This window comes from Rhinatrema bivittatum, chromosome 11 (assembly GCF_901001135.1).
Source record: "Rhinatrema bivittatum chromosome 11, aRhiBiv1.1, whole genome shotgun sequence".
Classification (NCBI taxonomy): Eukaryota; Metazoa; Chordata; class Amphibia; order Gymnophiona; family Rhinatrematidae; genus Rhinatrema; species Rhinatrema bivittatum.
Window position 1 is genome coordinate 25,696,516 of NC_042625.1, and position 27,383 is coordinate 25,723,898.

The 27,383-nt window shown below is 43.9% G+C and overlaps 1 protein-coding gene across 2 annotated transcripts in view; it reads right to left on the bottom strand.

Moving 5' to 3' along the window:
- NAA25 (N(alpha)-acetyltransferase 25, NatB auxiliary subunit) overlaps positions 1-27,383 on the bottom strand; it is a 188,087-nt gene that overhangs the window by 116,503 nt on the left and 44,201 nt on the right. For both annotated transcript variants that reach the window (XM_029619559.1, XM_029619560.1), the window contains exons 5-9: positions 18,255-18,329; positions 12,493-12,600; positions 11,780-11,858; positions 10,545-10,656; positions 7,002-7,088 (exon numbers count right to left, since the gene is read on the bottom strand). In XM_029619559.1, the coding sequence (XP_029475419.1) occupies positions 7,002-7,088; positions 10,545-10,656; positions 11,780-11,858; positions 12,493-12,600; positions 18,255-18,329 (461 nt within the window). The remainder of the gene's footprint in view (positions 1-7,001; positions 7,089-10,544; positions 10,657-11,779; positions 11,859-12,492; positions 12,601-18,254; positions 18,330-27,383) is intronic.

Below are 27,383 nucleotides of genomic sequence, written 5' to 3' on the forward strand. Positions count from 1 at the left end.
CCTAACTGGACCACTAAGGGAATCAACAGCAGCTTTGCTACCAAAAAACAAACAAAAAAAACCACAACACAAACAAAATTATTGCTGGCAGAAAAAAAAAAAAAAAAAAGCAGGTTCATTGTCCACAGAAAGTGGTTTAAGACATGCTGCAAGAGTATGGCGACACAGGAACTGCCGCACATATTCACAGGAACCTTCAAGTTTTCCGAGATAGCTCTAGAAACATGTTCTGTGCTGGTACCATCACTAATATGTGCCTAAAACAGACTGCTTACCTTCAGAGAAATTGTATTCATGCTCTACTTTATATGATCTTTAAATCACTTTAGGACTAAACACACAAAATGTATACTCTTTGTAAAGGTTTAGAGCAAAGGAAAATTGGTTCTTACTTGCTAATTTTCGTTCCTGTAGTACCACGGATCAGTCCAGACTCCTGGGTTCTGTCCACTCACCAGCAGATGGAGGCAGAGAAAGTTCCAACTGACTCCGCCCCTTCCGTGAGGTGCACCTACAGTACATCAGTATTGAAATGTATCAAAGCAGAAAAATTAAAAAACCCAACTAAGCAACTAATTGCTAAAAACTGGGAGAACATTCCATAAGAACCAGGCTCACTGACCCAAACGGCAGCAGAGCACCTAACAACATAGAAACATTTTATAAGTAAAATTCTTATCTGCAAAGTAAATAACAAGAACGAGCGGACTCTCCGTTATCCTGAAAACTGAAATGGGTGGGACTCTGGACTGATCAGTGGTACTACAGGAACGAAAATTAGCAGGTAAGAACCAATTTTCCTTTCCCTGTACATACCCGGATCAGTCCAGGCTCCTGGGATGTACCAGAGCTCCTTTACGAAGGGTGGGACCCTGAGATACCCGCTTGGATCACAGCTTCACCGAAGCCCCCAGATCCTGGAGCTTGAACATCCAGGCGATAATGTCTAGCAAAAGTGTGTAAAGACTTCCAAATAGCTGCCCTACAAATCTCTTGCGGAGAAACTTGTTGACACTCCGCCCAGGAAGTTGCTTGTGACTGAGTAGAATGAGCACAAAGACCGGACAGAAGCGACCAACCATGCAGTAAGTATGCCGAACCAATAGCTTATTTTAGCCTGCGGGCTATAGTAGCCCTAGATGCTTTGTGCCTCTCTTGGGGCCGCTCCAGAACACAAAAAGATGGTCCGACATGCGGAAACTATTTGTGACTTCGAGGTAAAGCAACAGGCTCCGCCGAACATCTAGCTTTCTCAAATCCCTAGACTGAGGATCTGAAGACTATGAAGCAGGTCAATCGATTGATTCAAGTGAAAGGAAGTAACCACTTTCGGAAGAAAATACAGAACAGTCCTCAAAGAAACTCCAGAATCTGTAATCCTTAAAAATGGCTCCCTACAGGACAAAGCCTGAAGCTCAGAAACCCTATGGGCTGAAGACCGGGTGACTCCTTTAATCTTCCCATGGAAGCAACCTAGAGCTGCTACCTGTACTCAGAGAACTGCAAGATAAGCCCTTAGCCAGACCAGCCTGCAAAAGAGACAAAATTTCAGGAATCAAAGCCCGAGTAGGAGCCACCTGATTGTCCTCATACCAGGATTCAAAAACTCTCCAAACCCTGACATAAGCCAGGGAAGTAGAGGTTTTTCTTGACCTGAGAAGAGTAGTGACCACCGCATCAGAATAACCCTTATCCTTCAAACGATGCCTTTCAAAAGCCAGGCCGCTAGAGAGAAGCGATCTGCCTCTTCCAAACAAACAGGACCTTGGCAGAGAAGATTCGGAAGGTCCCGAAAGTGAAGCGGACCGTCCACTATGAGGTTGACAAGGTCTGCATACATGTGAGGGTCAGTGATGGACATTGTTCGAGTGCAGTCGGGGCACCGACAGAAACCAGACGCCATGGCCTCGACAAAATTTAGTCGCGGAGCAGTCGATGGCTGGCAGGCCACGAGGGAAAAACGTGACGGGAATCAACCGCAAGCAGGTAAAAAAAACCAACTTACCGTTTCTACCACGGAGCAAAGGTATCGATAAGGGGACCCCTGTGGGGTATAATTATTTGAAATGTTTTGATAAAGTTCCATGAGGAAAATTCCTGTCAGGAATCTCTGAAGAGCTCCTTAACCCGCCTTGCTACTGCTGCGTGGAAAAAAAGAAGACTGAAGGGGGACCCCTACTGGATGCAGGGTTGGTGCTATGCTGGGCATGCCCAGTAGGTGCCAGTCAAAGTTGTAGAAACTTTGACAAAAGTGTTCCGTGATTGGGCTCCATCCTGATGAATTGGACCACAAAGACCAACCATGACCGGGTCAATTGAGTCCATACAGAATCCTCTGGCGGGGAATCAATTCCCAACTCCTCAAGGATAGCAGGAATGAGAGGAATAAGCTCATCTTTCCTAAATAGGTGGACCACTTTAGGAACATCGCCTTCGACCTCATGGGGGTCCTTGAGAGGGCAAGGGATCCTGAGCAGAATCAGGATCTTGAGGAGGAATATCGCTTGGGTCACCCTGGTCTGAGACTGAGGTATCAGTAGAGGAGTCAGGTAAGGGCCAAGACACAGAAGTCCTAAGAGAGCGTTTAGTTTTAGGAACGTCCATCCCCCGTGAGGATTTGTTCCTTTTGGAAGCTGCTTTATGAGACAGCAGTACTGAAAGTGAAATCCCTTCAGGATTCTTTTTAAAGGATTTTCTGGCCTTGTAAGCTTTATGTAAAAACATAATAAAGTAAAAGAAAAGTAAAATTTTACAAGAAAAACTATTTTTTTTAACTGACTAAGAACCAGATTGTAGGTTTTGCACCTCCACCATCTGCTAGAGGCAGAGAAATACTGACGTACTGTAGATGCACCTCATGGAAGGGGCGGAGTCAGTTGGAACTTTCTCTGCCTCCATCTGCTGGTGAGTGGACAGAACCCAGGAGTCTGGACTGATCCGGGTACGTACAGGGAATTTGTTTCAGTCCAGCCCCTGGGGACACCGTGGCCTGTCTGGTTTTCAAGACATCCACAGTGAATGTGCACAAGATATTTGCACTCTGTGGAATCAGTACATGGAAATTTCTCCCATGCACATTCACTGTGGATATCCCAAAAAAACCCCAAAAAACAGTTCGGAGTTTATTATGATATGCAAGTGAGCTTTGTAACAGCTGAGAAAACGGTTTACCCAGAAATGACACAAACCTTGCTTTTTGCTCAGGTTTAAAATGTCCTTTCCACAAAGGATGGTGGTTTTAAATGTCGATTTGCTGGAATACTGGGGGATTCGGGCAACGTCAATGTTCGGGCGGGCAGGAAAGTTGAAGGAAGAGGAGCATGAGAAAACAGAAGTAAGGTAACGCATCACCTGCCATTAGGCTGCTGAGCCAACCAGTCATTCCTGCTCATTTCCGGATCAGTCCAGAGTCCTGGGTTTTGCCTCCCTTCCAGCAGATGGAGACAAAGTTTTAGTGACACTGCCATATAAACTGGTGTGCCACCTGCAATCCCTCAGTACTGACCTGTATTTCTCTGTCTCCAGCAGATGGTAGAGGTGCAAATCCTGCAGTCTGGGGGGGGGGGGGAAGAACAGATTTTAGAATTGGAGGATTCCTCCTAGGAGGTTGCTAGGCCCTGGTGGGGCTATCCCTCTTGGTACTGAGGCGGATGAGCAGGGGATTGGGGACCCTTGAATTTGCTCAGTCCTTTCACCACCAGGGGTGAACAACTGGTGGTGCCAGTTCCCTCCCCCCTCACCCACCCCCAGAAGAACTCTTGGTGTCCTGCAGCAGTTCTGCCACTCAGGGAAGATTCCTTTTCTTGCCCTTTTTTTCTGCAAAAATAAAACAATAAATAAATAATAATAATAATAAAAAGGACAATTTCAGTGCAGCAGAGCGTCGGCAGGCCCGAGCGGCAGGGGTTTAGCATTAGTGGAGCCTGCGGGTGGCATTCCGGCCACTTTTCTTTCAGTGTTGGGCAGCAGCGTTGGTAAGCCACCTGGTTAGGCCTGCACGAATGCTACGGCGTGGCTAAGCTTTGGGGAATGGAGCACAACAGTGCCGGCCACTCATGCGGCGATGCACGCACGTGACTTTCATACCGTCCTCTGTTTCCGATGACTATGGAGGGGAGGGTGGGTTGGGAAAGGTGGCTGCAGCGTCTGAGAGACCAAAGATGCACAAAGCAGGCCCAGGGCACCATAGAAAGCTGCAAACATCCTCCTATCACAGGAGTGGGAATTGTTGCCATTTTTTGCTTCGGCAGAGGATTCTTCAAAGCCTATTGGGGGGTGGGGGGGGGGGTTGGAGGATTTTCCCCCCACCTTTGTCTCTAGCAATACAGAGCTCCGCTGGCAGGCAAGAGGCTAATTTTGATGAGGAGGGAGGACCTCTTGCAGGACGATTCAGAGGATTCATCATTGTTTTCATCTGAGTTTGTGCTAAACCGTATTTGGTGCAGTCGGCAGCGGCTGGACCCTGGAGAGTGGGAACTGTCAGAGGATGCAATGTGTCTTCTTCGTCGCAGGTGGGGCATTCCCCGCCTAGACTTAATGGCGTCTCAGCGGAATGCCAAGGCGCTGCCAAGACAGACCGCCGCAACTCACGCATCTACCAAGGTTTTTGTGCAGGGTCCAATATTTTCGGATCAGGCGGATCACTTTTGTCTTGCAGCTTAGCTTTTGAGAGGATGCCATTTTCACCTTGCTGCAAGTCAGGCGGCCATCCACTTCCTTGGCTTACGCAAGGATCAGAAAGGTCTTCAAGTTCTGCTGTATAGATCAAGGAATGAAACCTACTCAGGCGTCTGTGGCATATATTTTAACCTTTTTGCAGAGAGGGTTAGTGAAATATTTGGCCTTTAACTCCCTCAAGATACAGGTGGCGGCTTTGGGCTATCTTCAAGACAAGATACATGGAGTGTTCTTGGCCGGATATGGTGCAATTTCTTCGGGGGGCAAAACATGTGTGTCCTCCAATGTGAAAATATGTCCTTCCTGGAATCTTAACTTGGTCCTGTGAAGGATGTGTGCAGCACCATTTCAGCCTTTAAGGAGCGTAACTATAAAGAATCTCACTCTAATGGTAGTTTTTCGAGTGGTGATTAATTCGGCCCAAAGAATTTCTCGAGCTTCAAGCATTGTCGTGTAGAGATCCCTTTCTGAAGAGCTCAAACTCTGGGATCTCATTGCGTATGGTGCCCTCTTTTCTCCCAGAGGTTGTGTTTGGCGTTCCATTTGAGTCAGAAGGTGGAGCTCCCAGCTTTCCCAGATTTGAACACGTCAATGCTGACCATGAGGGATCTGCGGCTTTTGGATGTAAAATGGACTCTTGTTACGTTACCTCAAAATCACCAATAGCTTCTGGGTGTCTGACCATCTCTTTGTGTTATGGAGTAGGGTTAAGAAGGGGCAGAAAGCCTCAAAGTACACGATTGCACGGTGGTTAAAGGAAGCTTTAGGCTCAGCTTACATCTATTAGGGGTGTCCTGTCCCGGTGGGGTTGAGAGCGCACTCTACTCAGTTGCAGGCAGCTTTTTGGGTTGAGTGCCAACAGATGTCACCACAGGAGATTTGTTGGGCGGCCACTTGGAAGTCGTTGCACACTTTCGCCAGCATTATTGTTTGGACGTCCGGGCTCCAGAGGTCATGGACCTTGGTGAGAGCAACTCTCACAGTCCCACCCTAGTTAGGGAAGCTTGGGTACATCCCAGGAGTCTGGACTGATCCGGGTATGAAAAGGAAAGGAAAATTGTTTCTCATCTGCTAATTTTCATTCCTGGAACTTGCCAGGTTCTTATGGCCTGGATTGGCCACTGTTGGAAACAGGATGCTGGGCTTGATGGACCCTTGGTCTGACCCAGTATGGCATTTGCTTATGTTCTTAAATCAGTCCAGAATATCACCCTGGTTGCTGAGGAGAGTCTGCTCGTACTTCTTTTGTATATATGCTGCAGAGTTGCCCAGGATTTCAGGATTGTTCTTCTGTTCTGTTGTTGGAAACGATTGTTCCATTACGGGGTTCTGCTTTCCTCCTGGTCGTTGTGGGATTTTGTTCAATTACATTAGGTTGGTTATGGAATGCATCTTGGCTTGGGTACAGGTCAATACTGAGGGACTGCAGGTGGCACACCAGGTTATATGGCAAGGTCAGTAAAACGCTCTCTGTTTCCGGCTGCTGAAAGGGAGGCAAAACCCAGAGCTCTGGACTGATCCATGGTATTCTGGGAATGAAAATTAGCAGGTAAGAACCAATTCTCCTTTCTTTGGAAGGCATGTAATTCCACCCCTGAGTCTGGGCTCTAATTCTTGTTTTCAAAGACCATTGAAAATCAGCCTTCATTCTGTGTTATATCTTAATACTGCATGTGTGGAAAAAAAAAATCACATTTCTTTACCTATTTCTTTATGTAATAAGGCTCAGGAATCACACAATTTGCGTCACTAGGTGCTTGCATGTGGCATAGTTAAAAAAAAAAAAAAAAGTGGAAGAAGCCAGGGACTTCGGAGGTTTGGTAATCGCTATGTAGAGCTAATGGGGGTATTATCTTAAATAAACACCCCCCCCCCAAATAAATAACAGAGCTAAGTTGTATCTCCCAAAGAACACAATGAATGAGAAATAAAGTATTAATGAGGAAAATCTTCAAAAAGGGATTTCCTGTGGTTAAACGGGTGGAGAAGATTTCTTTAAAAATAACCTTGGGTCCTCTGTGGGGGGGAAGGGAGGCTGGGGCAAGTCTAAAACAGCAAGCCTGCTTTTCACAACTTTAACTTGTAAAACATGGTGCCTGCAAACATAGGAGGGTTAAAAATTCCCCCAATGGCCATGGCTGCAATGGACTTTTTTTTTTTTTTTTTAAGGGAAACTTCCTAGGGAGCTTCTCTTTGAAAAGTGGTTGAAAGATTGGCTTCCCCATACATGCACACTGGCGATATATCATCAACAAATAAGGGGGGGGAAAAAAGTAACAAAGGAGTACAACCTAAAATAAAGAAATCTAAACAGCATGACTTACTGCTCTCCTTCTGGGGGCGTCCAAGCCTCATCAATAAGATGAAAGACAGAGTCAAAGTAAATGAGGTAAAACTGCCAGTCATCTGAGCTAAAAGAAACCGCGAGGAGGAGAGAAAAAGGCAGAAATTAATTATGCAATATTAATTAATTAATTATTTATACATACTAATTACATACAGGTCTCTCGGGCTAAATTCGGACGTAGCTGTACAAACCCAGAGTTTTGAATTTCCCACCCCGTTGGCAGCAGGTTTTCGCTGGTGAAAAAGGAAGCAGTGTGGGTGGCGTTCCAGGGACGGGCTTAAACTGAACCAGGTAGTGACGATATTCAGCCCTTCCTGGCTAAGCTTGGTCGTGGTGGAGAGCAGGTCTGACATTGCCCAAGCTAACCTTAAAAATGTAACTGGGTATATTCAGCAGTCCTTCTCTGGGTAAGTTTAACAGGGTAACTTCATGCTCACTGCCCCGCTCAATATTGACCTAATGTATAATTGTTTAATCATTTCTTGCAAACACTATATGTTCTAATTTGCAATTTTTTTTTTTTATGGCCCTGTTCATCCGCAGGGAAGCCTCCGGTAATTCCCATTCCCTAGAAAAAATTTAGAAAACCTTGGGATGTAAAGGGAAAATCGGGGGGCCTGAAGGCTGGCCATAGCAATATCCCCCGTGGAGGTAGCAACATTGGAAGGTGGAGCAGGCAGCTCCCGCCCTTGCAGGACATGGAGGATGAGGGACTTAACTCATCCTTCCCAAATAAATGTAGCACCTGGGGGCATCCCTTCTAAGACCTCTAGGTCGTCCGCTGCATGCAACTCTGGTGCCCTCCCTGGAGGGCCCGGAGTGGCTACTGAGTCCCCCGCACTCCCGGCCCCCCCCTCGGGCGGGTGGCCTGCGTCTCTGTAGATCCCCGCCCCCAGCGGGGTCTCCTGTCCTGGGAGTCTTCGGGGGAGAGGGACCTGCTGCTTCCCCACCAGATTCTGCCTGCAGTAGAGCTTTGTGCTTTAGGAGCACACAGACAGACGAAAACGGCACCGACCTTTTTTTTTTTGTTTGTTTTTGAATTCGACTTATGTGAGCCCGGGAGAAGGGGGGGCTCCGAAATCCCCCAAATCGCCCCGTGGGCGCGGGCTGAGGTCAGGAAGGGAAGGGGGAGGAGAGGTTTCCTCCTCTGCAGCCGAGTGATCCGCCTGCCTCGTGGCCAAGATGGCCGCCGCTCACCTCCCCGAAGGAGGAGGGGCCGGAGGATGGCTGCTCGGAGCTGTGCTAAACCACGGCGTCGGGGGCAGAGAAGAATCGCTGCGGGCAGCGCTCGACCCCCGGGAAGGTCCCCCGCCCCCGGGAAGACAGTGGGAGCAGAGACCCTCCCGGGAGAGTCGCGCCCCCGCCCCCCCACAGGCCGTGAGGCCGAAGAACGCTGCATCGCGGCGGCAGAGGAGCTGCCAGAAAAGCACGCCAAAAAAGAAGGTAAGTAAATTGTACCAGAGAACTGCGCCGGGTGACCCAGCCACCCCTTCCGACGTCCGTAGAGGCACTGGCAGGCCGGGGCTAAGCAACAAAACCAGCTCACTGCCTGTCACCAACAGGCCTTAAATGGCTCAAACACTTTTTTGTCTTTTTTTTTTTTTTCAACTTTGCTCTCCTTCTAAACCTCCTTCAGGGCTAGGACCCTGGAAAATGGGGGGAGGGTGACCGGCCCACCGGTAAACTCTCCCCCAGCCTCATGGACACTCTAAGCCGGGGAAAATAAGAGGGCAAGCCCTCTGTGCCTGCCACGCTCTAAGCTCCTGCGCTGCCAGGGAGAGAGAGAGAGAAACAGACAGTCTAACAAGAATAACACAACAAGAGAGAGAAGAAACCACTTGATCCGGTCCTAAGTATAACTAGCGTACTATAATAATTTGTTTCCCAGTACTGACAAACTGACCAGGCCAGGACCGCAGGTTATGCCTCTCAATCTGCTGGAGTCAGAGATAATACTGAGGGATCGCAGGTGGCACACCAGTATATCTAGGGGGTGCTTTCAGTTTTCTCTCTGACTCCATCTGCTGGACAGGAGGCATAACCCAGCTGTCTGGACTGATCCTGGTATGTACAGGGAACAGTACATTTTTGAAGCAGGGATATGCACAGCATTTGCAATACCAGAGCTCTTTACATTGCACTGGTGGCCCAGTAACTCAGGGGCAGGGCTCTGTACCGTTATGCGTGAGACCTGGGCTTAATTTCTGGACCCAGCTTCAGTTCCTTGGATCAGCTGGGGGCTGAGAAAGCTGCAGAGTGTGTTCAAAGGCCATGAAGAGGGAGGGAGAAGGGCAGTGTCATTACACAAAGGTGATAGCGCCTGGTCGGGATGCAAGGTTCTACAGGGAGCTATTGTCTGTGGTCCCAAGGAGAATTAAAAATGGGAGGGGGAAAACCCCCCCCCCAAAACATCCAGGTAGCTGTGAATGAAGACTCATGGTACCATAGGTTTCACAGAGGCCAGGTCTGACTGAACTAGAAACTCAAAAGAGCTGGTTACTGGGTATGCCCTAAGTTCTGTGAGTGAGCAAGCCGATAAGTTTGGAGCATGGGGCAATTCTCAAAGGCATTGTCTCCCAAACTCATTTTTGGGGGATCACAGCTAGGTCTGGTTTGCAGAATAACCAAACTATGCAAATTAACATGAACTAAATACATGCAACTACAGCTCATGAATATTCATTGTAGATATTCTGAAAAGCAGACTTAATTTGCCAGTCCTGAGGACTGAGTTTAGCAAACTACTGCAAGGATGATTGTGGGAATTGTAGTAACTGCCAGTCCCGTGCAGGTTACCCCCGCGCCCCCCCCCCCCCCCCCCATGTGTTCTGTTAAGGGTTGCACAATGTATCTGCTCACTACACTAACAGAAGTCTTATAGCCTATGAGATGCCACTGTATGAATATCTATCTTACAAATAAATATATTGTATATTGAACAAGTAATAGTTTTAGAAAAATGTATAAGGAAAAAGCACAACTTAAAAAAATGATATAATTACTGCTTTATTTTGATAAAGGTAAAGCACACTCATTGATTCAACTCTCTCTTTCAAAGAATAACTGAAAGAGGTCCTGGGCAAAGTGAAATGGCCTTAATTAACCCATTTATCATCATTATAAATATTCCACAATCCAAGGAATATGACTGGTTAGGGGAATGATGGGAGATTAATCTCCTGCTGATGGTAGAGGCATATGAAGGGGGGATGGGATGTGGGTGACTATGGTCACAATTATTTTGTAATATTCGGGGTGGAGGGAAGGGGGCAGTCAAGATTTTAAATTTATAGAAGCACAGAGACATGACAGCAGAAAAAGATCATATGGCTAACTAAATTTAGCTTTACAATTTTCATCACTCCCTCACAGATCCCCTTGTATTTGTCCCATGCTTTTTTGAATTCAGATACAGTTTTACATGTATTGATATTGTAATTTTTTGTTAACTGCCTAGGGACTAGCTAGGATTAGGTAATCTATCAAGTTCAATAATATAGAAAACAAAACACAAGCTTACTTTTTCAGTAAAAGTCTCCTAGATAGTGCGTTGCATTCTGGCCACTTGCTCAGGTTCTTGTACATGGCCATACATTTATTCTCCCGGCTCTGCAGCTCACTTGTCAACTTCTCTAAATGAGAAACAGGGGAGGTACTTATTGTCCTGGTATTTTATGCAGAAGAGGCATATTTAAGCCCTTAAGGAAGGTCATTTTCAAACAGTCTGTTTATGGCTGAAGTCTGTGGGTACTCTGTACCCCCAGATTTTAGTCTGAATTTTCAGAGCGGAAACATACATACAACTGCTTCAAAAACGCGCGGGCTGCTCTAGTATGTGTGCGGATATGTGCACAGTTACAGCCTGCTCAGCAGAGGCAAAACTTCCCTGAGTGTGCATTTTACACTCATACTTTCGAAAAGCCAAAGCGAGTGTGTAAATCCTTTCCCCACTCCTATGCCCCCGGAATGCTTGTGGCGAGTGTGAATAAAAGTATGTGGGGAACTGCATGTGTTTCTACCCACAACTCCCCGACTGATTATGAAACTGCAATTTTTTGTGCTTGATGTTTTAATTGTAATCTTCTTGTATTTTACTTAATACTCAATATGAATTTTAATGTATTTTAATTTTTTTTTTTATGTAAACTACTGTGACGGTCTTATATTGAATGGTGGTTAATGAAATTAAATAAAATTCATGCATATAAAAAAAAAAGTTTTATGCACATAAAACACTTTGAAAATCAGGCCCATAAAGGTCAAACAGGTTACAGAAACCACATACGTCCATCACTGAAATGAAAAGCTGATTTGTGTAGGCAGTTTCAAGTGGAAGGCTGGGCATTCATTCCATCCGAATCCTACTCTTTTTCTTAAGCGCTTTCATACGAATACCATCTCTATATAAAGCTTCAAAACACACAACTCCCAAAGGTCACTAGTAAATTCAATATACTATCAAACCCTTTTCCAGGCATGGCAAACTCTGGTCTTCGAGTTTTCATAAACAGGCCAGGCTTTCAGGATTTCCACACTGAATATTCATGTGATGCATTTTCATGCATTTGATTTAAGAACCAGATTAATCTGCATAGCTTGGCTATCCTGTAAACCAGACCTGTTTGCACCAATTGAGGATTCGCATTCACCAACACCGTCCACATACCAGTGCGTATAAAAGAACATATCAAATTAATACAATCATGCCGAACTGCATCTTTTTCTAGCAATGAGATTATCATCGACATCCCTTACCTCCTAGCTTGCCTCTGATAACATCCAAAGCTTCTTTGTGCTTGCCCAACCGCTCGAGAATCATATAGTAAAGTTCAACCTTATATTTAAAAAATAAACACCACAAACCAAAATTAACCTTGGAGGCAAAGACCTAACTGTTAAGCAACAATAAGAATAAGTCATATTAGTACTGGAACAAAGGCTGGGGTGGGTTTGGTGTATATTAATGTTTAGGAAAATAAAACTCACTACACTGGATGCAGAGAGGTATGAACTCTGCCAGGCAGTCCTGCTACCTCCTTTCAGAAAAGAACTGAGCATGCCAGTCCATTTGTGAACTGCTCAAAAGTCAAGCGAGGCCTAGACTGTCACTCTTATGTCATACTGTGACAGCATCTAATGTCTGGTAATCAGAAATATTACCACAAAACACAAAATTACCTTCGCAGTTGTACATTTTGGATTTGATTTTTGAGCCCCATGGTAACTAAGATCCCAAACGCCATTTCAGTTGCAACCAGTGGGAATTGCAAAGGAAGGGAGGGAAAGGCTGACCCACAATACTGATCTCAGCCACTTTGGGCTAGCAGGGATGATAAAAGGTAAAAAAAAAACCAAAAAAAAACATGAGGGTATTCAAGCAAAAGCATACTAGATTAAGTCATTTATCCGTCTCAGTCACTTCAAGTGGATTTAATCAGAATGTGCAAACTGATTGTGAAACATCTTACTTCTGCTTCTGCTTCAATCTTGTCCTCCTTCACCATTTTCTCCACCATTCGTTCAGCTAGTGGCAGAAACATGGTCTTTGAGAGGTTTTCATTCTGTTCTGAAATACTCTAAAAGGGAGGCAAAATAATTTTAAGGATAGTATAATGGATTTAGGGGGTGGGAGGGCTTTCTAATTCTCTCATTTCCTTTATTAAATGTGTTTTCTTCTAGGATTGCAACTCTGAGTACAGTCAATCATCTGTCATGTAAATTCTTGTGTAAAATTATCTTTCTTGTGATTACCAACAACAAGGGCCGATCTTGGATTTGTACTCTAAAATCAGAAACGATTCAGGACCTGTTTTCCTAGAAGCTTTAGTAAAGTGAACTGACTTACCTGCAACGTTCATTCTCTGATAAACAGCAGCTCCGTGGAACCTCTTCCATGTGTCGTGTGACCTCTGTCATGCACGTCCTTAGAAACATGTCTGCCTAGCTTTCTGGACAAAGATTCTGACAACATGCTGCTGGGGGGGGGGGGGGGACAGACCCATGCCACTCTGTTTAACAGGAAGGTAGCAGAGGTAAAAAGAAGTCCTCCCACAAGGGGAAGAGGGTGGACTCCCCTGAGCTGCTGTCATCAGAGAAAGAACGAGCACGTTCAATGGAGGCTCACGTATAGGACTAAGTAATGGCTGTGTTGAAATACAAAGGTGGGGAATGAGGAAATTAGTTAAGGCAGATAAGTTTTGCTATGCTGGGTCCATCGAGACCAGTATCCTGTTCCCAACACTGGCCAATCCAGGTCACAAGTATCTGGCAGGATTTCTAAATTCAATAGACTCCACACTGCTTATCCCAGGGACAAGCAGTAGATTACCCCAAGTTATGAAGGCCTGGAATGAACAGATTTGGTGGGCGAAAGTGACTGCCATGAAAATCCAGGTTGTACATCTTATAAGAGTATCAGGAACATCCCCTGAGACCTGTAACCTGCTTTGATGATATTTTTGGCTGGAAAATCATAGGAAGTCAGATAATACTCAATTGAGCAATTATAGGCCTATCTCTATTCTACCTTTCCTAGCAAAGATTCTAGAAAAAGTAACTCAAAAACAACTTGATGCTTATTTGGAATCTAACAATATCTTATTTCCAAATCAATATGGATTTAGAAAAAATGTTAATACCGAAACACTGCTTATTGCCTTGATGGACACTGTTTTAAGAGGTTTCGATGCTGGAAAAAGTTATTTTTTAGTTTTGTTAGATTTGTCATCCGCGTTCGACACGGTAGATCATGTTATTTTATTGAAAGGTTTGTCAGAGACTGGAATAAGTGGTCTAGTTTTCGACTGGTTTTCCTCCTTTCTTATCAACCGGTCATATCAAGTAAAAATCAATAATGTTACCTCAGAAAAAGTTACTCTTGCCACAGGTGTCCCCCAAGGATCTACCTTATCTGCATCACTTTTTAATGTATATGTTTTACCTATTTGTCTTTTTTTAAACGGTTTAGGTCTGAAATTTTATGTGTATGCAGACGACATTCAATTTTTAGTTCCTATAGAAACTACCATAGAAGACGCTTTAGAACTTATTAAAATTTATATTTCTGCAATAAAAAAATTACTTCAGCACTTACGCTTAGTTTTAAACACCGATAAAACAGAAATTCTATTACTTCAACGTAAATATCATTTTAGCAGTATTTCCACATTGAATTTTCCTGATAACATAAAAATAAATCCATGTTTTAATGCTCGTGATTTAGGTGTCATTATAGACACTGAATTTCCTTTTAAAAAACCTCTCTCTACAAAGTTGAAAGACGGCTATTACAAATTACTAACCCTACGTAGGCTTAAACCTTTTTTTAGAGTTTACAGACTTTAGGTCTGTATTACAGTCGCTTATTTTTGCTAATTTGGATTACCGTAATTCATTGCTTCTTGGTTTACCGATGTCTAGTATCCGCCCACTTCAAGTTTTGCAGAATGCTGCTGCACGAATTTTAACCGGCCAAAGAAAAAGGGATCATATTACCCCAACATTGATTAAATTACATTGGCTCCCAATTCAATATCATATTCAATATAAGGTTGCTTGTATAATCCACAATGTTCTCTATGGAGATCATACTGAATGGCTTAACACATCGATGCACCTTCATGTACCACAGAGGAACTTACAATCTGCTGATAAGGGTCTCCTATCAGTTCCCACCATTAGATCTGCCAAGCTAAGCCACGTAAGGGAGCGTGCTTTATCTATTGCAGGGACAAAACTTTGGAACTCTTTACCAACATCTTTGAGACTGGCTACAGAAAAGAAACAATTTAAATCTGAACTAAAGACCTGGTTATTTAAATGTGCTTTTACGGAGTATGAAAATACAGATAAGAATGTCAATAAGAATTCAAGATGCAACAAATGAGTAGAAAAACAGCGAGTTCATTCATATCTATTGACTACCGTATAGGCTACCAACATTTTTACTAGCTTTTGATTTATTATTGCTTTATTACGAACTTTGTTTTCAATGCTTTTATTATGCTCTTACTTTGACTATGTTTTATGAGTTTTATCTCATTTGTTTTAACAGCCAACTTATTTTCTTACTCTGCGTAGTTTTTAGCTGTTGCTATTTTATGAATTATTGTATTTTCCCGTAATATTGTAAACCGGTGTGATGGTCTGTCTGATACATCGGTATATAAACAACAATAAACTAAACTAAATTAAACAGAAGGCAGATTATTTTTCCGTAAAGATGACGTCATACGGAGAAAAGTTGAAAGGCTGTAACTCCCACTGGGTATTCATATATACATTCTAGTACATATGCCGTGCCCCAGTCAAGGTTCTCCTCTCCTCACGCCAGTAGCAGGTCTCTCTCCTGACGCATCAGCCTTCCTTTTTGGCTACCACCTGCTCTCTCTTCTAGGTGGCTTTTATGTTCTGCCACACAACCAATGGGGATGATAGCCAACCTCGAAACAAGAGGAAACAAACTGGGATAGAAGAGAGCCCATACAGCTCAAGGATGACAATATTTCCTCTCATTTACCCATTGACTGATAGATAGATGGACATCGCCTATCCATTAGGTGCTCTTTTTTTTTTTTTTTTTTAACTTTATTTTGTAAGTAAACTTTGTACTAGAATGCCAAAAAAAAAAAAAATACAGACAGCAGCCTAGCTTAACAGTGGTCAGTGAAGTGGGGACAAAAGACAAGAAGTCTTAAAAATAAATAAATAAATAATAATAAAAAAACAAGAGTGAAAAAAAAAATATCTACATCTATGGGAAGAAAACCTTCAAAAAACCCGAGACCAATACTGAACAAGCCCACGAAGTTGGCAGATTGCGGAAGAGAGTGCCACCTTTGGAGCTGCTTTTAAATTCTAGCTACTTTTCAACAATAAATACACTTCCCATAAATGCTTGTTTGTCATGTTATGTTTGTCTCGACTGTAAGCTCCATGGAACAGGGACTCTCTCATGTTTATTTGCTCAGCACTGAGTACATCTCGTAGCACTTTAGAAATGATAAGTAGAGGGAGTAGAAATAGTAGCAGCAGCAGCAGAAGTGAGGTGGCTGTGCAAACTTGCACATAGCTCCTCCCACACACACATCATTTAGGCACACCTTACTCCTCCTATTCCAATCTTGTACATCTCTGGAGCAAAGACAGCAAACAGCAATTAACTATGTGCTGTTGGTGGCGATTGTGAACATATGCTCACTAGAGAGTAGGGCAAGGCCACTGGACTCATTTCACTTGGTAATCCTACTGGAATCTGAAAGCAGGTCTCCAGGGAGAAAGTTTTTTGCAGTGGACAGATAAAGGGAGACAGAGCTAAAGATCTCCATAGAACTTCGTGGCCATCTCAACTGTGAAGTTGAGTTGATTTCAATGACTTGCACTATAACCTGTCCTCTAAATTATTCTCTGTTATTCTGTTTATGCTTGCTAACATTTCCTTTTGCAGTTTTTCAAGTAAGCTCTAGTTCAGGGGGTTCCCAAACTACGGCCTGTAGACCTAGTTTTTCCAACCCACCATCCTTTTTCTTCCGGCAGCCAAGTCTGGTCCACAAAAGAAGGCTTTGTTTTTTTTGTTTCCTCTTCGTGTGAGGCAATGGTGGCGGCGGCAGCAGAAGAAAGTCCAGCAAGGTTTCCCAGGCCCCGCCAGCAGAAGATCAAGAGGTGGCAAGGTGGATGGGAGATGAGATGGTGGCAGAGCGGGGGGGGAAAGGGTGAAAAAGTAATAAGGGAGAAGACAATGAGTGAAGGGTGTTGAGGGTAAGGCAAGAAAGTGGAGTGCGAGAGTCAGGGAAATGGCTGCAGAATTCCTGGCACAGTTGCCAACTTCAAGAAATCTAAAAATACTAAATGATGCTCTTAGGAACCCTGCCCTCTGCTTTCTCCCTTTCCCAGCATTTCAAAACAACGAAAAACCCAGACATGACTTCTCCCTATACAGCAAAATCTGAAGCCACCCACCGCAACTCAGTAAAATACGAGGGGGACAACCCTCTTGGTTATCTGAAATGTCCTGTGTGACCCTTCTCCTGAAAAGTTTGGGGATCCCTGCTTTAGAATGAGTTATAGGGTAGTGGATCTAAATTGGTGTGAGAAACTGGTTATGGGCCAGAAAGTGCTTTGAAATAGACAAATAACTTGGTCCTGCTTAGAATCCCCGCTTCTCCCTAATTTCCTGTTTTTCTTAAATAGTTATTGGGGAAAAATTCAGTTCTTGCAGCTTTACCCTATTAGGTGAAACGGTTATCTTCAATTCAATTGCACCTATTAACCCACTCTGAATAGTTCCCCAATTCTTATCAAATGCTCATTTGTCTTGTTGGCCTGGCTTGAGGAGACTCCACAGAACAGGGACTCTCTCTCTCTTGCATGTATCTTTTCAGGGCTAGATAAACTTTTAGGGATATATAAATGTTTGGTAATAGTACTAGTAGTTGATGAAGAATTGGTATTTTCCTATTAAGTACAGAGAAGTTACTACTTACCTGATAATAACTTTTCCTCTAGTAAGGGCAGGTCAGGCCCAACGAGTGGATTATGCACCTCTGCCAGCAGATGGAGACGGAGCAAAAGGGCTCGGTGGTTAAAGCAAGGTTTTTTGCCTGCAGTAATTTCCACTCTTCTTTGGAACCAGAAATGTTCTATTTCTCTAGCCTATGTTAGAGTTTGGAGGGTCTTTGAGGCTTGGTGCTCTGTCCACAGTTTGTCTTTTTCAGAGTATACTGGCGGGCTGAGGTCAAGGCGGGACTATATAACCGTGATGTCTCCATTTGCTGGCAGAGGTGCATAACCCACTCCTTGGGACTGACCTGCCCAAATACCAAGGAATCAATACTGTGAACCGCAGTGGGATACATTTTTTGTAATTAAGGACAGTGCAGGGAGGTAAATCTGATTTGACCCAGTAAGGCAAATTTTAATGTTATTTTCTTTATCTTGTTGTACTGCATGTTATGAAAACTCAGTCCTCCACTGCTGACCCTTGGCCATAACCAAAGCCTGGAAGGGAACCCCTTCAAGTCCCTTGTCCGTCAGCATGGTCATTTTGTGGTGTGCGACTGCGGCCTGCTCTGACCCTGGACAAGGAGACCCAACACACAGGTGTGCTCCACTTCTCCGGCATCATCAAGCCACAATGTCAGCCACTGCTAACAACATTTGTAATAGCAACTCTTGTTGTTTATTATTAAAGGCATGAAATAGATCTTTCCTCCACTCCAAATGATATACTCACCTGCATAATTAGGCTCATCACTGACCAAAAATAATAGGGGTTCTTGGGGACAATTTTATAAAGTGCCATCCCAGCCTGTGAAAAATAAATAAGATATTTTTGCATATAACCAATTTTATAAGAACTAATTCTAGTGTGCGAAATCCAGTCCCACAATGCAACACTGCCTGTTTTCATGTCATACCACTGTAGCGTAACCTCAGAATGACAAACATGAAAGGCCAATGAACAAGTAATAACATGAAATACGGCGCATTTGTCGGCACAGTATCAAAGTTAAGCTTATTTGCAAACTACTCAAAAGAGAAAATAAAGTGAAGCTGGTACAATATACCCTTGGAAACTTTTCAGAGGAAAAAGTATTTTCATATACATGTAGCCAAAGCAAGCACAAAGCTCCTGTTAAATCTGAAACATTCACCAGCTGTGCACGCCAGTCTCTCACCATTTTAGGATCCAGGCATTTTATTAGGCTGACATTTTCCTGTACAGAATTAGCTTTTAAGAAGTAGACGATATATTCATTTAGGTCAGAGCTATAAACCTCTGTAAGTGAGAACAAACAACCTCGGCAGAGAACGTCCATGTGTTTGGGGAATGCTAAATTTTTACAAAATGCTAAAACCACATTTTTTTAATTTTTGGTACAAAAAATGAATAATGCAAAATAGAAAAATTAAGAAAAGACGATTGAGGGAGGGGGAATCTACACACATTTTCTATGTAGTCCCCAAAAACCCAGAGCCAGAGGAGACCCTCTCCCCTACCAAAAGCTTACAACTTAAAACCACAGATAATGGCATAAAAAAAAAAACACACACTAAGAGGGCAATTTGCAAAAGCCATTTATCCAGACAATTTGGCTGACTGAAAACTGACCATCCTTAACCTGGGTAAAAGTACACACAAGGGATCAACAAAGCATGTACTTTTACCCAAGGAAAAAGCAAGAAAGCTCGGAAACGGGTTAAGTCAGGGGAGGCAACGCCATGTCTAGTTTTGCCTTTTCAAAACTATGAGTGTTGTTTTTCCCATCGCAAAAGAAAGAAGGAGCAAATCTGTGCAGATACTTTTTTTTTCCTGGGGCAAATTTCAAAGCAAAAGTACTTTCTCTTTGAGAAATGGTGCAAAGCCCATGGATAAAACTATCCACGGACTTCGCACCAATGCAATTTAAACTTACCTGCTAATTTCCTTTCCTTGCGTCCTGCCAGACCAGTCCAGAGTAGTGGATTATGCGTCCCTACCAGCACATGGAGACAGCAAACAAGCTTTCAAGCTGACTACCCTATATAGTCTGGAACAGAAGATTAATCATCAGTAAATTCTTGTCAAAGCTAACACAGAAATTTAACATCCAATACTAAATCCCTTTTTATATATAGATTTTATTTTTTAATGATTTATATTTTAAATGAGAACAATCCCTTAAAAACAGACCCCCACCAGGAGCAAGCTACTTTCCCTTCCTCTGAAAACCAAGAATCCTTCATTAGGCAGCAGCCCAAATATAAACAAGGAAGGGCATACCAAAACATGATACTGAAAACCTTCCTTTCAGTCTCCTCCAGCACCTAAAAAGGTCAATCACTATCTTCCAGGTGGGTTCTGGACTGGTCTGCCAGGACTCAAGCAAAGGAAATTAACAAGTAAGGTTAAATTTCACTTTCCTTATTATGCTGGACCAGTCGAGATGTAATAAGATGTGTGTAAATAAAGTGCACATTTTCTTTACTCATGCACATTAATTCCTAATCCAGTATATTAATGGTGTGTTAATGCATCGGGAGTTAACAAAACGTACACTAACCTGAAAATGCACACACAAAGATATGATTTATGTGCACAGAAAACATGGTTCAGGTGCCAAAATGCTGGGTTCCTAAAAGTCAGGAAAAATATCCACATAATCTGTGCATTTTGCATATACCAATGTACACAAACCATGTTTTTTGTGCAAAAATGTGAATACAGGCCTCCCACACTATGAACTCTGACCATAGATTAACACTAGCCCCAGAAATTTTAATTTACCTCTGAATGGGTGTTAAATTTTCAGCATTAAGGAAACATAAGTTAAGCCTATGCACCTCTTTGCATTGGGGAGTAATAGTGAATGCCTTGATTCATATGGAGGAGCACAAATTTGTGTGCATAGAATTAATTACATTTGCATGCACATTTTTTTGTCCACGAAACTCCTTGTTTCGTCAGCAGTAAAGCTGCATGCACAAGAATGTAAGTACAGCTGAGCGCATGTTAACACACTGGGACCTCTCATAGATCAGATCCAAAAGATCACAATTAAAGACAAACTACAAAAATGGCATTCCTATCAATCTTAAAGTTACAGTGACCAAAGATATTTCAAGGTATGAAGATTTTGTTAAAAGTATCATTCTGTTTTACAATTCACACTGCAAAGGGACAGAAACTTTACCTACTGTTCCTACTTGAACACTTATCTGTACACACAGGAGAAAATTCTGTCCTCTCTCTCCTTTTTTGACATTCCTTATCTCTGCAACAGAACCTGTTTTTTACTCTACTACATATTTGGGGTCTAGCTGCCCTGGGACCTGCTACTTTGCAGGAGCTTCAGAAGACATCCAGTTCTCAAGGGCTGCCAATGGGCTGGGTTTTCACGATATCCCTCATGAATATGCATACAACTGAGGCAAGGTCAACGCATATTCATGAGGGATATCCTGAAAACATGATCCATTTGTGTCTCTCAAGCACAGGAGGTGAATGCCACTGCTATAGGACCATCAGTATAATACACAATATACACCGAGTATCACCTTTCAGTATTGCAGGAGGGCTGGTCCTCAAGGATGCAAATACATAGGAAGTAGCCAGGAATCATATTTCAACATGGCCAGGGAAACTGACTTGGAAGTAAAGCATGACAAGTCTCTGTCTGTGCATCTCCACTTCCTTCCCCTCATTGCTCTACTCTCTCCTGTTCAATCATAAAAACTCCGTATGTCAGAGAACCATACAAGGGCTTGTTGGGGAATAGAATTTCAGAAGTTCCAGCTCAGAGGAACATTGAGAAGTGACGACTAAGAACATAAGAAATTGCCATGCTGGGTCAGACCAAGGGTCCATCAAGCCCAGCATCCTGTTTCCAACAGAGGCCAAACCAGGGCACAAGAACCTGGCAATTACTCAAACACTAAGAAGATCCCATGCTACTGATGCAATTAATAGCAGTGGCTATTCCCTAAGTAAACTTGATTAATAGCAGTTAATGGACATCTCCTCCAAGAACTTATCCAAACCGTTTTTTAACCCAGCTACACTAACTGCACTAACCACATCCTCTAGCAACAAATTCCAGAGCTTTATTGTGCGTTGAGTGAAAAATAATTTTCTCCAATTAGTCTTAAATGTGCTACTTGCTAACTTCATGGAATGCCCCCTAGTCCTTCTATTATCCGAAAGAGTAAATAACCGATTCACATCTACCCGTTCTAGACCTCTCATGATCGTAAAGACCTCTATCATATCCCCCCTCAGCCGTCTCTTCTCCAAGCTGAACAGCCCTAACCTCTTCAGCCTTTCCTCATAGGGGAGCTGTTCCATCCCCTTTATCATTTTGGTTGCCCTTCTTTGTACCTTCTCCATCGCAACTATATCTTTTTTGAGATGCAGCAACCAGAAATGTTCACAGTATTCAAGGTGCGCTCTCACCATGGAGCTATATAGAGGCATTATGACATTTTCCGTTTTATTAACCATTCCCTTCCTAATAATTCCTAAAATTCTGTTTGCTTTTTTGACTGCTGCAGTACTCTGAGCTGACGAACATGTGGACAGAGGGAGTGTCCTTGAATAAGGACAACTTGGTCCACCCATTTGTGCCTGCCTATTGGGCCGTCACAGGTTATACTCAATTTGTGGTCTTTTCCCTCCTTTTTTCTTTTGCATTAAGTGCCACATGGATGATTTTTTTTTACCCGCTGGTGACAGACTGCATGTGTGCACCTGGTGCAAAGAGCTCCTGGCTCTCAGAGAACGAGCCCAATTTCTGGAGGCTAGAGGGGCAGGCCTGGAGAAGCTGAGGCAGACAGAAAGGTACAGTGATGAGACCTTCAGGGACATAGTAGCCAAGCCCCAAATCCAGTCTGGCAGCCCCAGTGCTGCCTTGGATCAGAAAGGTCTCCCGGTTGGAGAGCATCACCCTGGCATAGCAGTAAGTGATCCTGTAGGAAGGACCTCCTCTCCTAGTGACTCATAGTCCTCTCCCAGGGCTACTACCCAGGAGGAAAGGGTTAGGTGGGCCATCATAGTCGGTGATTCTATTATTAGAAATGTAGACAGCTAGTTGGCTGGTGGGCGTGAGGATCACATGGTAACATGCCTACCTGGTGCAAAGGTGGCAGACCTCACATCACCTAGACAGGAATTTAGATAGTGCTGGGGAGGAGCCGGCTGTTGTGGTACATGTGGGCACCAACGACATACGAAAATATAAGAGGGAGATTCTGGAAACCAAATTTAGGATTTTAGGTAGAAAGCTGTAATCGGGAACCTCCAGGGTGGCATTCTCTGAAATGCTCCCTGTTCCACGCGCAGGTCACCAGAGGCAGGCAGAGCTCCGGAGTCTCAATGCGTGAATGAGAAGATGGTGCAAGGAAGAGGGATTCAGTTTTGTTAGCAACTGGGGAACCTTTTGGGGAAGGAGGAGACTTTTTCCGAAAGGACAGGCTCCACCTTAATCAGAATGGAACCAGACTGCTGGCACTAACTTTCAAAAAGGAAATAGAGCAGCTTTTAAATTAGAACAAGAGGGAAAGCAGTCACTCAGTAGTGCATGGTTCGGAGGAATGTATCTTTGAAAGATACTAATGAAACAGGAGAGTTAGGGCACCCCAACAGAGAGGTTCCAATAAAAAGCAAAACTAGTCCATGTGCCTATAAATAATCATCTGAGCTAAAGAATTCCAAATTATCCCTATCAACTGAAATGCAGAACATAAGAAAATGCCATACTGGGTCAGACCAAGGGTCCATCAAGCCCAGCATCCTGTTTCCAAGAGTAGCCAATCCAGGCCATAAGAACCTGGCAAGTACCCAAAAACTAAGTATATTCCACACTTCTGATGCTAGTAATAGCAGTGGCAATTTTCAAAGTCTACTTGATTAATAGCAGGTAATGGACTTCTCCTCCAAGAACTTATCCAAACCTTTTTTAAACCCAGCTACACTAACTGCCCTAACCACATCCTCTGGCAACAAATTCCAGAGTTTAATTGTGCGTTGAGTGAAAAAGAACTTTCTCTGATTAGTTTTAAATGTGTTACATGCTAACTTCATGGAGTGCCTCCTAGTCCTTCTATTATCCGAAAGAGTAAATAACCGATTCACATTTACCCGTTCTAGACCTCTCATGATTTTAAACACCTCTATCATATCCCCCCTTAGCCGTCTCTTCTCCAAGCGTAACAGCCCTAACCTCTTTAGTCTTTCCTCATAAGGGACCTGTTCCATCCCCTTTATCATTTTGGTCAACCTTCTCTGCACCTTCTCCATCACAACTATATCTTTTTTGAGATGCGGCGACCAGAATTGTACACAGTATTCAAGGTGTGGTTTCACCATGGAGCGATACAGACACATTATGACATTATACAAAGGCATTACAACACGTTGTTAATAAAAACAAAAAACGCACTTTGAAATGTCTGTATGCCAATGCCATAAGTCTAAGACGTAAGCTGGGAGAGTTAAGAGTGTATAGCAGTTAATAAGATTGAGATGCCAGTTATGTCTGAGACCTGGTGGAAGGAGGATAACCAATGGGACAGTGCTATATCAGGGTACAAATTATATCACGATAGGGAAGATCAACTTGGTAGGGGTGTGGCACTTTATGTCCGAGAGGGTATAGAATCCAACAGGATAAAGATCATATAAGAGACTAAATGCTTAGTAGAATCTATATGGGTAGAAATCCCATGTGTGTTAGGAAGAGTATAGTGATAGGAGTATTCTACCGTCCACCTGGCCAAAATGATCAGACAGATGATGAAATGCTAAGAGAAATCAGGGAAGCTAACCAATTTGGCAGTGCAATAATAATGGGAAAGCTCAATTACCCCAGTATTGACTGGGTAAATGTAATATCAGGACATGTTGATTCATAAAGTTCCTGGATGGAACAAACAACTGCTTCAAGGTGCAATTGATTCAGGAATCAACGAGGAAGGGAGCTATTTTAGGTTTAATTCTTAGTAAAATGCAGGATTTGGTGAGAGAGGCAAGTGTGGTGGGGCCACTTGGCAATAGTGATCATATTTGAACTAATGACTGGAAGGGGGACAATATGTAAATCTACAGCTCTAACACTAAATTTTCAGAAAGGAAACTTTGATAAAATGAGGAAAATAGAAAAAAACTGAAAGGTGCAGCTGCAAAGGTTAAAAGTATACAACAGTTATGGACCCTGTTTAAAAATATAATCTTAGAAGCTCAGTCCAGATGCATTCCACACATTAAGAAAGGTGGAAGGAAAGCAAAACGATTACCAGCATGGTTAAAAGGTGAGGTAAAAGGCTATTTTAGCCACAAAAACATCCTTCAAAAATTGGAAGAAGGATCCATCTGAAGAAAACAGGAAAAAGCATAAGCATTGTCAAGTTAAGTGTAAAATATTGATAAGGCGGGCTAAGAGAGAATTTGAAATGAAGTTGGCCATAAAGGCAAAAACTCATAATAAAAACTTTAAAAAATATATTCGAAGCAAGAAACCTGTGAGGGAGTCAGCTGGACCGTTAGATGACCAAGGGGTTAAAGGGGCTCTTAGGGAAAGATAAGGCCATTAAGGAAAACACCATTTACGGGAAGCAAACTTGCTTTTTTCCCCCGCAGATAAGCAGGCTGAATTAGCTGTGCTGTCTGGGAGCCCCAGCTGAGGTCATGTGCACAGTCCAAAGATGCATTGACGAGATATGGTATAATCTTCTTACCACCGAATGTCCTTTAAGCGCTCACTGCTGTTAATGTGGACAGCCTTCCTTCCTTGCAACAGTCTACAGGACCGCCGAGCCCAACATCGCGTCACTAGAGGCTTGCTGGTTAAAGCAATAGTGGGACGTAAAAGTGTGTAGAGAGGCCCAAGTGGCAGCTTTGCAGATATCCAAAAAGGGAACTGGTTGAAGATGAGCGACCGACGCCACCATCGCCCTCACTTGATGAGCCTTGGGTAAGATAGCAAGGGTTGCGGATCATTTGGTGTAACAGAACTGGATGCATTGTGAAATCCAGGCAGACAGTATCCTCTTGGTCACCGGAAGTCCCGGGGCAATAGGATTAAAAGACACAAAAAGACGAGATGCTCTGCCTTCAGATTGTATCTGGTGTTTGTAGTAAGCCAAAGCCCATTTGCAGACCAGGGAGTGGTGCAGTCCCTCCCTTGCATTAGCACGCGGCTTGGGGAAGAACATTTGTAATGTGATGGTCTGATTGAGATGAAAAGCTGAGATCCCCTTCAGCAAGAAAGAAGGGCGAGTTCATAACATGACCTTGCTGTGGTAAAACTGCAGAAACGGGGGATAATGCACCAGGGCCTGCAGCTCGCTGACTCTCCTTGCCGAGGTAACGGCCACTAGAAAGAGCACTTTCCACGTGAGATATTTCATGTGACAAGCATGCAGTGGCTCCAAGGGAGGGAGCATGAGCTGCTCCAACACCAGGTTGAGATCCCACGGGACAGGTGATTTGGTCACCGGTGGTCTTAGCTGTAGTATCCCTTTCATGAAATCGAGAGATCAGGGGATGGATGGACACTGGCAGCCATTATGCAACTGATGGTAAGCTGCTATGGCACTCATGTGGACTTGCACCGATGCTGTCGCCAGGCCTGCTTGGTACAGAGACAAAAGGTATTCAAGCAGTACTCTGGGAAACAGGCGAAAGGGTCCACATTCTTGTCCCCGCACCCTTGGTAATTTCTCCTTGTGGTTGTCTTCCTAGACGACACCAACACATCCTGCACCCCCAACGACAAACGATGAGATGGAGCGAGGAATGCATGGGATGAAGCAGGGAGCCCTGGTTCTGAGTCAGAAGGTTCATGCTGCCACCCAGGGGAATGGGCGGGGTGATGGAAAGTCATACCAGATAGGTGTACCATGGCAGTCTGGGCCAGGTGGGCACTATCAGAATGAGGCCTGCCACGTCTGCAATGCACTTCTGAACTGTCTTGGAGATCAAAGGGATCAGTGGGTAAGCATACAAGAGACCTTCCGTCCATGGCACAAGGAATGTGTCCTGCGCAAATTTGCCCCTGCAGGGGTAGACCAAACAGAATTGGTGAACCTTCCTGTTGCTGAGCGTGGCGAAGATGTCCATGTGAAGCCGGCCCCAAGTTGCAAACAGATAGTTGGCCACGGCAGAGAACCCACTTATGGGGATGAAAAATCCTGCTCAAGCGGTCGGCCATGGTGTTTGCTACGCCCGGGAGATACGTTGCTTGGAGACAGATGGCGTTCTTTCCTGCCCACTCTAGGAGGTGGACTGCCTCCCTGCACAGAATCCAGGAACCGGACCTGCCTTCTTTGTTGACATAGAATATGGCCACTTGGTTGTCCGTGTGAACCATTTCTGTGTTCCCCTTTAGGAAGTTCACGAAGGTGAGAAGCAGATATCTTATTGCTTGTAGCTCCAAAAGGTTTATCTGCTGACAGTGCTCCCACGTGGACCAAAGTCCTTGGGTCTGCACTTGCTCAAGATGGCCCCCCAGCTCTTGGTAGTCAGGATTACTTGGTGGGGCCAGATGTGAGCGTATGCATCCTTTAAGTCCAGAGAGCACATCCAATTGTTGGCTTGAAGGAAAGGCAGAATTGATTTGAGAGAAGTCATCTTGAAAAAGTTTCCCTCTGCAGGAACTGGAGCTCCCTCAAGTCTAAATCAGGAGCAGACCTCCCAATTTCTTGGGAATGAGGAAGTATTGGGAGTAGAACCCCCTGCACTGTTGATGCCGGGGCAGCCGCTGGATGACACGATGATGGAGAAGGTGCTGCACTTCCTCCTGCAGCAGTTTCCTGTTGGCGTCAGATGGGTGCTGCTGGACAAAGTGCGGAAACAATAGGAAGTCCCGAAGTTGAGGCAGTAGCCATC